The 17,970-nt window shown below is 39.0% G+C and overlaps 1 protein-coding gene across 1 annotated transcript; it reads left to right on the forward strand.

Moving 5' to 3' along the window:
* Positions 1–10,412: 10,412 nt before the first annotated feature.
* foxa1 (forkhead box A1) lies at positions 10,413–13,133 on the forward strand. The gene is made up of 2 exons (XM_027013193.2): positions 10,413–10,527; positions 11,443–13,133. The coding sequence occupies exons 1-2, from the start codon at positions 10,456–10,458 to the stop codon at positions 12,685–12,687; spliced, it is 1,317 nt and encodes a 438-aa protein (XP_026868994.2). The 5' UTR covers positions 10,413–10,455; the 3' UTR covers positions 12,688–13,133.
* The last annotated feature ends 4,837 nt before the right edge of the window (positions 13,134–17,970 follow it).

Genomic DNA, 17,970 nt, shown 5'->3' on the forward strand with positions numbered 1-17,970 from the left:
CTGCAATGTCTCTTGCTTCCTCTAGCAGATCGGTGACAGACTTCAAACTCCGGATGCTGCTGGTGGCCAAGCTGCCAGTGGGACTCTTCGGGCTGTGTTTCCCTGAGGATGTGTGTTGATCCTGTTTTGCATAACTCAGCTGCCTTCTCTTTTTCTTCCATACCCTTCTATTTCTGTTCTGCTCTGACTCATCAGAGGTCAACGTTCCAGGGGCCACACTCTCGTCAGACCTAGAGGAACTCAGTGAGTGGCCTTGGCTCAGGAAAGCTGACGGCTGAATTTCAGCACTAGGAGCTTCCTTCTTGTCACCTGGCACCTGCTGTGAAGGACTGTGGCTCTTATAAGACGTTGCTGCTGATGGAGGCTTCTGTGATCTGGGCTTAACAGGGGGCTGTGGCCTTCTGGACATGGATACTGATCTAGCAGTCCCTGCGAGAGACGCTATGGCTGGCTTCATGGCTGTCTCTTGTCCAGCACTACGCTTTGGTGGACTTGTTGAACTCATACTCGTGCCTGCATGGGGCAAATTTGGTTTAATGATTTTTTTTAATCTTGGAGGCTTTTGAGATGTTGGGTTGTGGAGCACTTTGTGGAAGGGAGGAAGATGAAGGGCACTCTGCTTGGAGTTCAACAGAGTTCAGTGACACAGGTGGTGCTCTGATATCAGATGAGATTAGTAAATCAGCACCATCCAGGTTCACTTGACCAGGTAAACCTGGTAGGAGTAAAGAATTTAGAGGTAAATTCAGCTGTGTAGAGTTGTCCAATGGCTTACCTAGAAGGAGCTTCATTTTTTGAAACTTTATATGAGACTTTTCACACAGTTCCTTAACCTCCCTTTTTATTATCTCCTCGCTATACTTCAGTGACCTCAGTTTCCAAGGCATGTTTTCTCTGTGAATGTGCAACCTTTCAAACTTATATATGTTCTTTACACAAGCACTGAAACATTATATATTGTTACTATACATGCCAATAAACAGGTCATAAAATGTTCTTATTTTCTTTCAAATCTGTTGTAATAAGCACCAGCAGATGCCACATCCATCATATCCAGGTCTGTTTCATCTAACAAACGTAAGTTGTTAATAAGTAACGTTACTAAGTAAGCTTACAGATTTGTTTATTAACTATGGAGGGTTAGTAACTAAGTAATTCAGGACAGCTTTTCCTCTCGCTCGCCATGTCTACCATTCTAGTTCTATTCATGTGTGATTTTGCTTATCTTGGGGATTATTGCTCAATCATTGCATTGTTCCGATTGCTCTGCACTGCAAAAAGTGGCCATTCATACTATTTGACCAATCACCAAGCTCCCTGTATTTTGAAGCGTGAAAGTGACATTTTAAATTTCAAGGCTTATTTCATGTAGTTGATAACATCATTGAAATAAATCATTAAATAAATACACACATATACAATTAAAAATTACTTTTACTTTATTATCTATACATTTTATGGCAAAGTAATTTTTAACACTTTTACATTTTTATTATTATTTATTTATTGCTGCATGTATTTATTTATTACTTTATTTTGTTCCAAAAAACCCTCAATAATCAACACATACAAACTTTAGGACTAATTATTTGCTTAATATACATAAAAACACTGTATTAAAGGTAACAAGCTGGCTACTCCACTTTTCTTTCTAATTCTTAAGATTTCATTTTTTTAAAACGCTTTTTAATATATTAGTTAATTGTTATTATCTTCACTCTTTTTTTTTTTACTTATTCATATGTAGGACGTATATGCCTTTAGCTTTATTTATATTCACAAAGTTTTTACACCCAATGGTAGCTAACAAGCTAACATACCTAAATGAGAATAGCTGACTGCAATGAGTAATAAAAGTATTTTTATACGTTTCATTTAATTTGCATTTGCATTTGCTATTTTTTACTGCGGTGTTGGTTGGGTGAAAGAAGAGAAAAACATGCTTTTATTGCTCTTTGATAACAGTGAAGGCAAAAAGGTATTTAATAAGACTTAGGAGTCTCCCCGCACACCATATTGCCTCAGCTGGAGACAAAGGGACATGTCTCTCAGTGATAGAACCCCTGATAATACTGAATAATACTTTTCTGTCAAAACTACATACAATTACTCCTACATTATTCAACTATATATACACAGCAACATTAGTGCAGTAAACATGAGCTACAACACATTAAATGGTGTAAATGAATAAAATAATGTCTTCCCCAGGCTGCAAGGGCTACTGGGAACTCACTCAACCTGTAGCCGCAGCCTCTGCTTCTCTCTCACACACACTACTGTTGCAGACATCACATAGCCCCTCCCTCAAGACTCAACTTTCGTACCTGGAGCGAGTGGCTCCCCTTGACACCTCTTTTTTTGCACCTGCTTTTGACACACACAGACTCTGCCTTGGTTCTGACAGGTGATCTGATGCACAGTCTCCATCCTCTCGTGCAGTCTGGCAACACAGTCCACCTCCAAAGCTATCTCTCTCCGAATCAGGGGACTGTCTGAACAATAAGTCTATAAGGGTCCATAGCTTGTGTTACAGCATTAACATGGCCAGGGTGAAACCACAGCTGGGTCTCCTGGGCTGCTGTCCAACACACCACAGTACCAAAAGTAGATTCTGGTCCTAGTCAGGCGGGTAGTGACTGTGCGGTTGAACCGCTCCACAAGCCTATCACTCTGAGGGTGAAGTGGTGTTCTTGTTGTCTTGACTCCCAACCATTATACATGTCTAACATGACCTGAGTCTTTCTTCAGGGGAACTTCCACCATTGGACACTGTGTAGCTCTGCGGGAAGGCCAAACCTGCAGAACAATCTCTGCGGTGGTGACGGCACTCTGGTCAGGGAATGCATATGCCTCAAGCCATTTAGGCAATAGTCCATGGCCACAATCACATAGTGATTACCAGCTTCGGTAATGGGCAAAGACACCAGGACATGCGCTATCACTCTCTTCATCTGTGACCCAAAGCAAAATGTCTGAAGAGACAATCTTGCTGGACACTTCTTCACAGTACATGCATCATGGACATGTTGGAGTTGGAGTTCCACTTCCGTGTGATGCCCAGAGTAATAGAATCACTTCCGATGTCGTGCAAACTATGCAGACTCCAGAAAACCAGTAGCTGCCATGCACACCTTCCCAGCACAGATGTTTCCCACCTCCAGTACATCAGGCTGCCCTTTTCTCCAACCATTCACAGTAAAGGCAGCTCTCTTCCAGACAGAAGCAGTGCAACAGTGCATCAGTGACACAGACTGTTTCAGCAAGTTTTACTTAGGGTGGCAAAAGGGGTGGCTCAATCTGGGGGGCAGAGGTTATCACCTCAGACAACATTTCCTTCTTTCTGGTGATTTTTTTAGCAATGTTTATGTTGAGCACCTAGTCCTATTTATTTTTAAAAGACATTTAATGAACTCATAGATAATATTCATACCACCCATTCCATAAAGGCACAATTAGTTTCTTTGTTTGTTTGTTCGCCAAACATTCCACTGAGTCTTTTTCAGTTGGGAAGCTTTTTCTTGTCGCCAAGAGGAAACTGCAATCTGCAGAATCACAGGAAAATACAAAAATTATATTACAGTAAACATATACCATACAGGGCTGCAAACCTTTATACATTGAGCATGTGACACATTCAACTGAAGACTACCACACATATTTCACACTGTCAAAAGCTTGTAAAAACATTTAAAACATAGAGCAATGATAAACTAATAAAAACAGCTTACCTGTCATTTCTCGCCAATGGCAGCAGCATCAGTGGACAACAGAGAGTCAATAGGCAATCAAGGAGATGAGCCAAATCAGCGATGAAATTGATTGGTGGATTTTCCTTTGTCGGCATTACCATTTTTTCTTTTTATTCAGGGGGGCAAAATGATTTCTAAACTATGGAGAAATATTGTGAACTTTCAACACCATTTTTTTTTTCATAGCGATTGCCTACAAATAGGATGGCAAGGCCTTTTTCAGGGGTGGCAGTTGCCACCCCTTGCCACCTCATAGAAATGCCCATGGTCAGCGATGATGTCCCACCCAGTTAAGTGCTGAGTAGTCAACTGGTAATCTTGAAGGACTGCAATCCATCTTGAAACTTGGCCTTCTGACTCCTTGAACAGCAAAAGCCAGGTCATGAAGGCATGACCTATATGCAATGTAAATGGAGTTCTGATCAGGTATGGCCTGAAGTGTCTGAGCCCTGAGACCACGGGTAGCAGTTCATGCCAAGTCACACAGTAAATGTCAGAAAACTGGTCTGCTGAGTTGGCAGCTGTAGTACATTACCACCCTCTCTACTCCATCCTGGACTTGGCACAGTCCCTGTGCTGTTGGCATCAGTGTCCACACCCAAACTGCAACCCCCACATGTGTGAATGCTAATACAGGAGCATCACACAGTTTGTCACAGAGAATACAGAGTGCTTGGTCTTATTTAGTATAACTCCAAGCCTTTTTCAGGGAGGCGATGGAGGGGGCAGCAATGTTGGTGAAACCTTTAATGAACTGACGGTACAACAAGGGCCAACCCAAGAAGCTTCGACTCGGTGACATTTCTGGCCATTTGTCCACTGGCCAGATTTTCTCCAGATCCATGGCCATGCCTGAACCACTCACTACGTGTCTTTTCTTTAGCTTGTGGAGTGAGCGGCACTTGCCAGTAACTGCTGCGTAGGTCCAGAGAGCTGAGCCAGGAGATGCCTCTGAGCCGATCAGGGGCATCGTCAGTGCGAGGGAGTAGGTAAAAGTGTCTTAGCAACTGTTTTCATCCTGAGGTGATCCACGCAAAACCACCTGCTTCCTTTTAAAAAATTTTTTTTTACTAATACCTCTGGTGCTGCCTATGGTTGACTGACAGATCACCCCCACCGCTAAGCAGGCTGTAGCAGCACACCTTGATGGGGGCTGAGGTACCTGCACTCATATGGTGCCGAGTCAGTCTCCGTCCATCTGTACAGCAGCTGCTTCTGCTGCTATCCGCCAAGGTCAATGCTGACACTGCTGGTGTATGCAGCTCACAGTCCTTGAGGTTCTAGCTTGCTCCCTTAGTGCTGCATGTTCAACTTCTCCAATAGGTTGGGCTTTCCCTTCAGGAAATTTGAGGCATTGCAGACTAATATCACTCACTGCCCCATGGGCTCCTTTATCAAGCTGTAGCGCACATGTTCAGTTTACCCATGGAAGAGCTCACCCAGCCTGTAGCCACACCCCCTGCTTCTTTCAGTCTCATATATATTGCTGCACAGATGCCACAATATATTTGGCACAAAATTAACTCTATAGCAATGTGAGAATGAAAGGAGAGATTCACCTTTTTCATATCTGAGCCTCTTTAAACATGTATATGATGATTTCTCAGTTTTAGCAGGCACAACAAATCAGTTACTAAATCAGCATTTTATCACCTTAAGAGCATCAACAAGAACAGAGCTTTCCTCACAAAACCAGACCTAGAGAAACTAACCCATGCTTTTATCTCCAGCAGGGTTGATTACTATAATGGCCTCCTCCTCCTAACAGAACTCTCTCTCTCTCTCAAACCCCCCCCCCCCCCAGCTTCAGCTGATTCAAAATGCAGCTGCTAGAGTTCTCACTATGAGCAAAAAAAGAGAACACATCACCCCCATTCTTAAGTCCTTACACTGGCTACCAGTATACTACAGAGTCATTACTGGCCTATAAATTGCTTAATGGTGTAGGACCAACATATCTATCTGATATGCTGCAGCGTTATGAGCTGGCCAGAACTCTCAGATCATTGGGAACTTGTCAGTTAGTTCTGCTTAAGGTAAAAACTAAGCAGGGAGGGGCAGAGATTAGCTATTATAGTGTTATGCTGGATATTAGATGAGCCCCAACACTGGATATTGAAACTAAAAACATCCTTATTTGACCAGGCTTTTGGCTCAGTTCCCTCATGACACTGCACTTTCACAAGCTTTAAGCACTACAGTGCATTTTTATTTCTTTTAATTCCTAATTCTTAATTTATTATTTTATGTCTAATTTGATTTTATGCCCTTTATATTCTTTTTATTTTTATTAATCATATTTATTTTAATACAGGTTTTATCTGTTTAATATTTCATTTTAAATTTAGTCCATTTTAACGTTATTTTGATAAATAGTATTTGTAATATTCTATTTTATTTTCTATAGATCTTGGAATGTACTAAGCCTATTATTCTTCTATAGCTGATGTGAAGCACTTTAAATTGTAACTGTGTATGAAAAGTTCTATACAAATAAACTGCCTTGCCTTTTAAGACTTTTTTTTTCTTATATGATTGTTTTGCAAATAAAATTATGAGCCAATGAATTTATGACTCTAAGTACGCTAATTGAGTAGTTGACATCAATTTCCTAAAAAACATAATTTTTAAAGACATAAAACAGCAAAAAAACATAGACCTAATTTTCTTTGTGATGGTCAACAAATTCCTGCCACGATCTGGCCTGTTCTTTTCTTCATAATTCATAGTTTTGGAGTGCTAGAGGCAGGACAAACAGCTACAGTTTTTGATTGGTTTCAAAAAAAAGAAATTGTGTCAGCGGACCACACTAGAAGCTGACTTTGTTTTGGTCTCACTTGGTAAGAGAAGTGTTGTTGTGGGCTGTGGAAATGCTTCATCAAGAGCACAAATCAATCTTCATTCCACACATTTCCCTTAACAAACAAATCCCTGTGCAAATTACGGCTACAAGTGATAAATACCCTGAATGTGGCAATGATATCAGGTCTGCAGGGACCACTTCAAGGCAGCAAACAACAGGGGGACAGGAGGGACTGTGGCAATGAATAGAGCTACAATCTTTGGAGGTAGTTTTGTTCTTTACTCACATTATGAAGCTATTTGCTAACTTTGTTACTAACAAATTTTGACAAGTCTCTTAGCTTGGTACACTACTGTTAGCTATCATTTCAGCAGATGAATACACTTACATGATTCAAGCATGCAAATGCAATTAAAATAACTAGATGCATTAGCCTCCTTAAACGTCTTTACATAAACAAGAATATCAATGAAGTCATTACATGGAACAACTGTATCAACTGAGGAGTGCATGTACAATGTGTGCAATTAAGTGGAGTCCAATCGGAGAGGAGCAGGCAAGCTTTAATTTAATTAATTTTATTTGAGCAATTGATATAATAACTGAGGTGCCGTATGTGTGCCTTACACATTGCCCTACACATGTTTAGAACCTCCCCCATTAAGGGTCCCACATCATGTTTTCTGTTTGTTTGTTTGTCTGTTGATTTTAGAGTTGGAGTGTATTTCTTAATTATTAGAGAGTGTTAGATTCAGGTAAAATGGTCATGCACTATGAATAAAAAATACTGTATTTCAATTTGTAATCAAAGTAAATACATTAAGTCACCCACTCTTCAAATTCTCATCAACTCTTTCTGTCTTGTTCTCTTCTGGGGATAAATAAATAGCGGCACATTGAAGGGTAGTTTGAAGGAGCATTGGAAAGATGCTTGGATGGTGGGGACAGACTCCTTCAGTCTGGCTAAAGCTAACAAGAACTGTTAAGAATGCTTAGGCCTATAGCAGCCTGAAAAAACAAAAGCACTAGTAAGCTCAGTAACATCTAATAAGTGGATAAAACACAGAATATATTAATAAAAGTATTTTTCTATTTTCGTGCAAGGACTCCCTGTCTGGCATGGGCTCTGGAATGATGGCAGTCTTACACACTGGCCTCATTATTCGAGCATTAGGATAACTTATATGGAGACAACAAAAGCACTTCTGGACGTGTGTCTACTAAATACTGTAAATGTAAATGTAAAAGCCAACTTATTATTTCTAGGGTCAAAAGTAAAAAAATATATGATAGGATAAATTAATCACTTAATCTAAATCAAAAACAGCATGCCACTCATATTATGAAAAAGAGACTTGAGGTTAAGTGTTAATTAGAGAGTAGAAACTATAGGTCACTGCAAGAAAGCCTGGAAAAGAATCATGGGGCACAGTAAACACTAAGACGCATTTCAGCCTTCACGATGACAGACTTGAGGATGAACATACATATGAACAGCATGCAACCAAATATTTAAAAGGATTCCTTATTCAATGTTGTTTTTTTTTTCCTACCAGACTGTTTCTTGTGCCCTTAATGAGTGTTACTGTGCTAAAAACATACACAATCACAAGCAAATAAACAACAGCAGTGCACTGAGAATATTTTAAAGACATATTTATAGTTTAGGTATAGATCTGCTTAATTTTGTTTTTTCATCGTGGTGGTATTAGAGATAATTGTTTTGATTTTGTACTCATGTCTTAATGACTGGTGTAGGTGCAGTCCTACATGCATTATAGGAAATTAGCCTATAATATGGTGTGAATACATTCTTAGGTGGTCTCTTTAATTTGTTAAGTAGGGCTTTTGTCTTATTTGAATAAATAAATAATAAATAATGGGGAGAGAAATAAACAATGGTTAATAAAAGGTATAAAAGCCTGCGACTCATTCAATTAATGGTATCTTGGTGTCATTGGGGTCAATGTGAAGCTATGTTAGCTAACTTAGCTAAATTTAGATTTTTTTAAAAGGTTGACCTAGGCAGATTTTTTTATTGGTTTATTTTGAATGAAAGAACCACTGACATCTATGGATATATGTATAGAGCGCATGCAATACTGTAGATATTTATGGAATGTTCCATAAATAATTACTAATAAATAATTACTGGCTGCAATTACATTTATATCATCTTAGAGTGTTAATGCTAGCTAAGACAGGTTAGCTGACCTAGCTAGCTAATGCTAGTAAATTCACGCTCAATATTACAAGCCTACTAGAACTTCGGTAACCTAGCTGGATAATTAATTTACATCGGGTCCTACCTTTTCACAGATGTCTTCCTATATAATTTTGCAACTATTCCTTATTACCTTGGCTTGGTACGTGTTGAAAGCATGTCTTATAACTTTATAGAAACAAACTTTAGAAAGTTTCTCCACCTTTCATCTAGGAAAGTAAGAGTCATCTCCTAGCAACCGGTAAACTGAGCGCCAGAGACTGTGCCTGGCCTTAACGCGCCAGACGAGCCAGTTTGGGAACTCTGATATTAATCTTTAAAAGGAACATGTTCAATTTGAAACAACTCCTCCTCATATTGCAAATGATTAATCTTTTTTCTATTAATTAAATTATATTAATTAAATTCTTAAATGTATTTTGTGGGCTACTATAATCAAAATTCTGATGGCTTGATTAAGCAAATTTTGCCTGAATGTAAACAAAGGGGCCTAACTATAAGCATGAAACTATCTGAGAAATGTAACTAGTTAGCTAAGAATTAGGATAAAACATGCCACAAATCGTTTACACACATACCCTACGTACACAGACGCGGACGTGTGAAACGAAAAGTGAGGTCAGCAAGTTATTGACCTGAGGCAATGATACACCACCAATGTCTACAAAAAAAGCTGCTCTGAAGGAAAGTATGTAATACTTCGCAGCTCAGTAACCTCTGATATGGCACTGCCTACACGCTCAAATGCTATGATCGAATTAACTATGAAGGATCGCGTTAATCCACAAACGTTTTTCTTCACGGATCCATCCACAACTATATTGTTCGCTTATTTTCTGATTCGCCATGCAGCATAAGCCTACTAATTTAAAGGCCCTCTCATGTTCTCTCTCAGGGGGCCGTGGCTTCGAGAGCGGTTTCATTCCACCCGTGAAAAAATCGATTTGTGCTCTAATTGTGTTAGAGATCACTAGAAGAAAAGCCGATGTAAGTCGGTGATCAGCGATGTTATTCATTCGTTAGCAGGTGTACCGTGGGTAGTGTAACCCCTTGTTTATCCAAAAGGAAGTGGTGAGCTATTTCAAGGTATCTTAAGTAATGCGTTTCTCGAGCAAGAACAACAGTCTCGAAGAAGCTCCATACATACTTGTGCCTGTTTAACATTTATAATTGCTTTACTGTAGTCTATTGTTTATGTAAAATCTATGTAACAATACAGGAAAATAGTTTTCGCTTATATATTTTTGGATTGCTTCGTGTGTTCGTTCTTTGAAATCTCGTTATACTGAAGTCATTTAGTACAACTAAATTGATTTTTCCTACGTTAACTTGGGATAACTGTAAATGTTAGGCGTCTTGTTATATTCCGTATTTTTCCTTGACCCAATATTTAAAACAGTGCAATATCTTATGTCCAAAAACAGAGGAAATATTTTGGTATTACTTGAGTGAGGCGACCAACCTAGGCAAATTAGCCATTGGAAGTGGGCAGTACCGCTCTCTACGTAACAACTAGGGGAAGATCTACACTGCGCCCACAGCGTTCCCAACATTTCTTCACTTTGCCCAAGCCGTCGCGTAACATCCCACGAGTGATTGCGCACCGTTTGCTGGGACACTTTGTGAAAACTCAAGTCTGAGAACTGCATGTTGACGACCTGTAGATTTCCACCATAATGTTGGGAGCAGTGAAAATGGAAGGACACGAAACTCCCGACTGGAGTAGCTATTATACTGATGCGCAAGAGGTATGTGTGAAGTTACTTAGACTGTAAAGTGGAATGTATTGTATCGTAGTAGGTTTTTATTTATTTTTATAGTTTAATACAGGCAATTTTTTTCCGTGATGCGGTGTAATGCGTATATCTTATGGTAGGTTTTCACTTAGCTATTTCCTCAAGAACAAGTGGTAGGCTAAAAACGAATAAAGGATTTTTTTTCGATGGAGTTTAATCAGAATCTACCTACCAATGGCCGCCCCACTTGGTGGCAGTAGTGATCCCATTGTGAACTGGCCGTTGGATGCATATTAAAACTATTGAAGAGATGTACGAAATAACGCTCGATTTATGTGTTTAGCCTCGTTGTGTGAATTTTAAATGTTGGATCAAATGTTTACGTGCTCACAAACTTTTCATAGATTCATAGGTACTGTTTTTGCAGAATCCTGAGTAATTACGAAAACATAAAAACTTTAACACTTAATTATTTTTTGGTTAGATTACAATTACTGCGTACAAAATAATAATCAATTCCATTTTAAAAAATATGTGAAAGTTTTATGTCGATTTGATAGAATACATTTTTTTCTCCTAATGCTAAAAGTGTAAAAACAGACGCGTAATGTACACTATACACTATCAGTCAGTGCATTCTCAAGCAATTATTTAATTCTGTTTCAGTTTATCCACATAGTGTGCGTTTATACACACACACACACACACACACACACACACATTTATATATATATATATATATATATATATATATATATATATATATATATATATATATATATATAGTAGAGGAACTATGAAACAGAACTAAATAGGGAAGTTTGGCATATATTAGAGAGTTATTTAACATATTGACATTTTTTCACTTTGTCTTTCACAACATAAATTTTATGGTATAAAATTTCTGATGTATTTTCTTTATTTCAGGTCTACTCCCCCATGACAAACAGTGGCATGAATGCTGGACTGAGCTCCATGAACAGTATGAACAGTTACATGAGCATGTCCTCCAGTGGGAATATGACCACTAGTTCTTTCAACATGTCCTATGCGAACCCTGCTCTCAGTGCTGGACTAAGCCCCGGCACGATGGCGGGAATGCAGTCCAGCGCAAGCGGTGCGATGAACGGGATGGGTGGTGGGGTGGCGTCTATGGGCACTGCACTTAGCCCCACAAATATGAACGCGATTTCAGCTCAGCACACCTCCATGAACGCCCTGAACCCTTACTCAAGCATCAGCCCCACTATGAGCCCGATGACATATGCCCAGAGCAACCTTAACAGGCCACGGGACAACAAGACTTTCAGGAGAAGCTATCCGCACGCTAAGCCTCCGTACTCATACATATCGCTCATAACTATGGCTATTCAGCAGTCACCGAGCAAGATGCTTACCCTTAGTGAGATCTACCAATGGATAATGGATCTTTTCCCATACTACCGTCAAAACCAACAAAGGTGGCAAAACTCCATCAGACACTCGCTGTCCTTCAATGACTGTTTTGTCAAAGTGTCTAGGTCACCGGATAAGCCAGGAAAAGGCTCTTACTGGACCCTTCATCCTGATTCTGGAAATATGTTTGAGAATGGCTGTTACCTCCGCAGGCAGAAACGCTTCAAGTGTGAGAAAAAGCTTTCGGGAAATAAAGGGCCGGACGGAAGGAAGGAGCCGAGCGGGTCAGGCTCGCCATCCAGCGACAACGGCAACACAAAGAACAGTCACATGGACACCAGCTCGATAGGCAGCGCCAACCAGTCATCCAGCCCTCAAAGCCTGGAGCACAGAAGCAGCACCGCCAGCTCGGAGCTAAAGAACAGTGGCCCACAGCTGCACCCCGCAGCCAGCTCAGCCCCAGTCCTCTCCTCCATCCCTTTGCCCCCACATTCAATGACCCATGAGTCTCAGCTGCACCTAAAGGGAGACCCCCATTACTCTTTCAACCATCCGTTTTCCATCAATAATTTAATGTCCTCCTCGGAGCAGCAGCACAAACTGGACTTGAAAGCGTATGAACAAGCGTTGCAATATTCATCCTATGGCTCAGGTATGTCTTCCAGCTTGCCTCTAGGCAACGCCTCCATGGCTGGCAGAGCGAGCATGGATCCCTCAGCATTAGAGGCGTCTTACTACCAAGGTGTGTATTCAAGGCCGGTTCTTAACACTTCTTAGTTTGTTCTTATTATTTACTGAACTCAACAATTGCTGACAGATAAACTTTATTTTATTTTTGCATGCACCCGGTGCATAAAGGACTGTTACTTTAAAGTATAATAATGTGTATGTGTATAATAAAATATTGTAAAGTGTTCCCCTGAATGATTGTATATCCAACCTATAAATCATTGCTAGTGTATTTAAAACGATTTTGAGCTTGTAAAATAATGTTGTAATCCCAAAACTTGTAGCCCCTATTACGATGTGTTCATGTGTTACGATGTGCACGAATGAAGGTCAGTCACGGTCTTGTGGAACGCGTGATACAAGTAAAAAGCAAAGCACCTGTCTGTTGCAGATATATTTGGATGTTGTCATTTTACTCGTTATTTTGGGTTTTGTTTACCTCGTCTGACGAAAAACCTTTCAATCCCGACCTTGTATTGAGATAAGTTAATCGAAAGTGGAAATGCATTACGAATAAAACCCGTATTTCTTAATCACGCCACTTAGTGTTTCGCTGAATCTTTATGTGTAGACGGTACACATCGGTTTGCCGACTGCGTATTGTCCATTTAATCGGTACCCTTAGATGGATTTTATTTATTTCCAGGGTAATCTCAAGTCTTTTATAATTCAAGTAAACAGCACTTTCCCGATTATTCTTTTTTATGTTCTTATATTTATTTATTGCATTGTGTTCTATTGAACAATCTTTACTTTCCAGTGCCCAGTTAACGCAAATGACAGTTCCGTATATTGGAGAATCCTTCATTGGATTGCCTGGGCTTCCGTTGTACATACCTTCTTCATATCAAAGCATTTAAGTGGAAAAGTTTGATCTTTCCAATAAACAAACAAATAACCAAAACAAACAAATAAAATAGTATCCACTAGGCCGATTGATATGAAGTTATTTATTTTTGATAAGGTGTCTATGCACAGAGGCGTTCACTGGCTGGGCCTGTCTGGTTTGACTTTGTGTTGGTAAAAGACCAAGAGAAAATCCAAGTCTAACACAAACGCAGCCTCAAAGCCCTGCGTCATAAAAGATCCGATCGCTTTTTAAATGGGATTTTTAACAATATCATAGGGAGGCCAAATCATCTTTTTGTCAAGCGTAACCTACATGACGGGCACGTGAACCTGAACAGATTTTACTTTGATCATGGTATTTTGTAGACACACATTTTGGCCGACTAACCGTGAAATTCATTTAATTATCATGTAATTGCCCCCCGATGCGTAAATAATATGGGGAATTGAGCTTAGGATAGTGCAATCATTGTCAAAATGTAATGACGATGGTTAATTTTATCACAGTCATTCGAATTAAATTTATGTATTTGATTTAGACACTTTAAAAATTTTGATTTTCAAATACAATGACCTAAATTAAGTCCACAATTTTGTACATTCAAAACAGGCCTACTTGATTAGTTGATAAACTGATCTTATCTAAACGACTGCGAAGATATCAGATAATTGCTGATAGGATCATGGGAGTCACAGAGTCTGGACAAAAATATTTTATAGACGGAAAAAATTAAACCTAAAAACAATATGGCAAAATAATCATCTGTACAAAAAATACAACTGTCTCAATCTGCTCAAAATTCCCATGTATAAATGGAAAATCGAGCATAAAATAATAAACAATTTAAGTGATTTTTTTTTACACTTTAAAAAATGAAGCAATATTTCGGTTTTATTTTTTGTGGCTTTTGTTTTTTGGAATTTTTTGTTGTTGTTGTTGTTTATTTTTATGATGTTCACTGTGAGGCCCATATTTTAGGACATTCAAAATCCATTTATATAGACTACTAGTCTCTTAATAGTTTAGAAAAGAAAGACAGTAAAAAGAATGTTGTCATTAAAAATATATATATTGTGGCATAGCAACATTTGGAAACTTCTAACTTTTTAGACAAAATCCTGTTAGAGGTCATCATTAGGCGAATTCTTATTTGTAATGGTTCATGAACACCTGAGCATATCCGGACCACAATATGCATATTGTATTCCGCCGAACTTATTTCTGTCAAGTATTTAGACTGCATTTTCTAAATCGTTAGCCTTTATATAACCTTGTGCAATATGCCTCTGTGGATAAATGAAATTGTGGATTACAAAAATCAATTTATTGTATTATTGTCTGAAAATAATTTTAATAGTGGATAAATGTGCAGTCTGAAAAGGCGATGAAGTCCTCGCATAACGTGCGCCTGTTCGTGTGAGAGGCGTGTACTTGTCAGTTTGTGAAATGATTCTGAGGCTTTTTAGAGGAGCACGTTAGGGACTTTAGATTTTAGGTTGAAAGTGAACTTTTAGTTTGAAATAGCTCAAGTTTTAACTTAAAATAGCTCAAGTTTTTTTTTTTTTTTGGTTTTATCAGGATTCCATTATCGTGATAATAGTTCAGGTTATTACTGTATTAGATCATGTGTGCGAACAGACCTACTTTAGATTTCAAAACAAATTTCTATAATATGGTATTACTCAACATAATTGTCTTTTGCGCTACCAAATCTTGATTTAAGGCATTATGTAGTTTAAAAACCATAGTTTACTTTAAATTATATAACTGTGTTTAATTAATTATATTAGACCATAATTTATTATTAAAATGCATTATCATGATTATTATTATTATTATTGAAGAGAACCATGCTTAGTGCATGTCTAGATTTTAAATTAATTTAACTGTACTAGATATTCTTATTATTTCAAATGACTGTCATAACCTACAATTGTTCCTTATCTTACTTCCTCCGTGCAGAAATCAATTCAATGAAACCGATCAGCCTTTATTAATGCGCAACATATGTTATCAGCGGGCAGTGTCAAACCTGGAGGGTTCAGTAGCGCCTTGTTTTCCAACTTATGTGGTATTTCTCGTTACCCCATCAAAAGCTCTGGCGCTTTCTTTAGCCTTATGGACAAAAATTTCGACAACAATGCGCAGGGCCCTTTACTTCAAAAGCAGCCATCAGCGGGCCTATCCGAAGACCCTTCTTCTCCGTCTTTTCATTCTTAGTTTAGAAAGCCACTACAGGGCCAAGGCGCTTCTAATACCTTTTGATGGGGATTGAATTAATTATCTCCAATAACACAATTGTGCTTGGCCAACGAAAAGAGCAAAGCAGTACCCCTCCAGAATCACACACGAAAGAAAGCAGCTTTCAAAGGGCGAGGGAGAAGAGGGAGAGATCTCTATCCGAAATCAGCTTTAGAAGCAGCTGGTTTGCCATTAAAATTATACGGGAGAAGTTTATTAGGGCTTTGTGCCCCCCCCAATATGCCTCGGCCGTGTCAGGTTGGTGGTCCGCGCGCACCCCTACTCTAGCTCTGTTTTCTGTCTTCATTATCCTGCTGAAATTCGCAGACTACAGAGAAAACTGCCCACTGCAGTTTAGTTATGGGCGCAACACCGGGAGGTTTTTAACCCTGTTGCGTCATTCTTGAAACATATAAAATATTATTTTGAATATTGTATTAAATAAATTGAACGTAGCCACATTCAGAGATCCAACTGGCCACTTGGCTTTATCTAATGCACCTGTGTCAAAGACGCTGTGATGACCTGTGACAGGACTGAGCCGCATCAAAAATAACAAAAAATGATCTTTGATTCGTTGGCTGTAGTGCAAGGGATTAATCTGCAGATGAAAACACAATCTAAATTATAAACCGGGGTTAAAAGCGAACGATACTCCTTCGTTTGCTGTAACTGCAGTGCAATTAGGACAGTGTTTTATTTCAAGAAGGCTAATGGCTGATAGTGGACTATAAGTAACCTGCAATGTCCGATTGAGCAAAGGAGGTGGGATTAAAAAAAAAAAGAAAGGCTTGAAATATTTGGTGTCGTTATAGCAACGGGATCAGTCACGCTTTTCTCTGAGGGTCATTCAACGTGGGCTGTCGAAACACGGTTTTAATTAAAGCGTATAAAAAGTTGTTTTGTAGTCCGGTCATCGTGCTACCGATTTTGGGTAGGATAATCGGGATTGCCTTTTGTTACGCCCCAATAAACACAGGCGCGAACCTACACACGGAGCACGAATAAACGTAGTTGGTCAAAGAATAGACTTAAACATCAAAACAATGTTTGTCCTGAAATCGTTGGGCCGAGGACGTTTGATGCGAGATAAAATGAAATCATTTCAACTTTCTCTTTACTGATCTGAAAAAAATGGAAAGTTGGATGGCCAAATCAAAAACGAAACTCCGTGAGGGGGCGTCTGGGATCCAGAGCGCGGACACCCAGGTTGCGCTATCTCCACGGTAACCGGTGAAGGAGAACTCTACAAGCTTGTCGTAGCGCTGGGAATTATTTGGAGGCAAGGCAAGTCAGCACCACGTCCCCCCTAAACAGCTCCTCCTTTATTCAGACTCGAAGATAATGGTGCATCATCCAACATTTTTCTGAGTACATAATCGATCATGCTCAAGAAATCAAGACACCACTGCCCAACTCAGATGAGAGACGGGCCAGGGAACCGTAGACTCATGAGGGCCAACCCATCAATATCAGAAAAGTGAAATGTAAATGATGCGAATATAATTGTTCGATATATAGTTTTTGGCAAAGGTCGGGAGATCTCTTCGGAGCGTTCATGTTTGTAAATTACCAGAAGCCCTGTGCAAAGATCCCCTGTAGCTGGAAAGAGGCGCCCGTATGGAGAAGTCTGGAGAAGTCAAAGCATTATATACAATTATATTCAAAATGACTGAACTTACTAAACACAAGGCAGTGGCAATTTTAAGTCCACGACACCAATTCGTCTTAATTCATATAATTTGAAAATTTGAATTACATTAATGGAAACGGAGTTTTGTAGTGTCCAGGATTAAAATGAAAAATATTTTTAAAAATGAGATCTAATTTAGGACTGAAACCATGTATGTAATGTAAACGGGAGGGGCATGGATATTGTTAAATTGACTATTATTTAACAACTATAAAACAATTAATCTATCTAGTTTAAAATTAACTAAATAATCATGTGATCGGATTCCCCACGACTTACACCAGAGGCAGGGCTCTAAAATACCTGATCCAAATAAACTTTCTGTGACAGTAAATAAATAGGGGTAGCTAATCATGGTATCATAACTTCCTTGTTAGTCTAAAAATTGCCTAGGCAACCAATGGGCATTTAACTCTGAAATATGGTTTTTAAAAATCTGAGGACATTTTTAAAGAAAAAGACAAAAAAAATGTAAACAATGTAAACATCTAACAAAAAAATTATTACATTTTGATAATGCATGGCATATTTTAATGACCAGCCAATG

Source organism: Electrophorus electricus, chromosome 13, assembly GCF_013358815.1.
Source record: "Electrophorus electricus isolate fEleEle1 chromosome 13, fEleEle1.pri, whole genome shotgun sequence".
NCBI classification, from domain to species: Eukaryota; Metazoa; Chordata; class Actinopteri; order Gymnotiformes; family Gymnotidae; genus Electrophorus; species Electrophorus electricus.

Bases quoted from the DNA above. Each gene is read 5' to 3' on its own strand.
- foxa1 (XM_027013193.2), top strand. From the start codon at position 10,456: ATGTTGGGAGCAGTGAAAATGGAAGGACACGAAACTCCCGACTGGAGT. The intron at 10,528-11,442 runs GTATGTGTGAAG...TCTTTATTTCAG, and splicing joins ATTATACTGATGCGCAAGAG to GTCTACTCCCCCATGACAAA.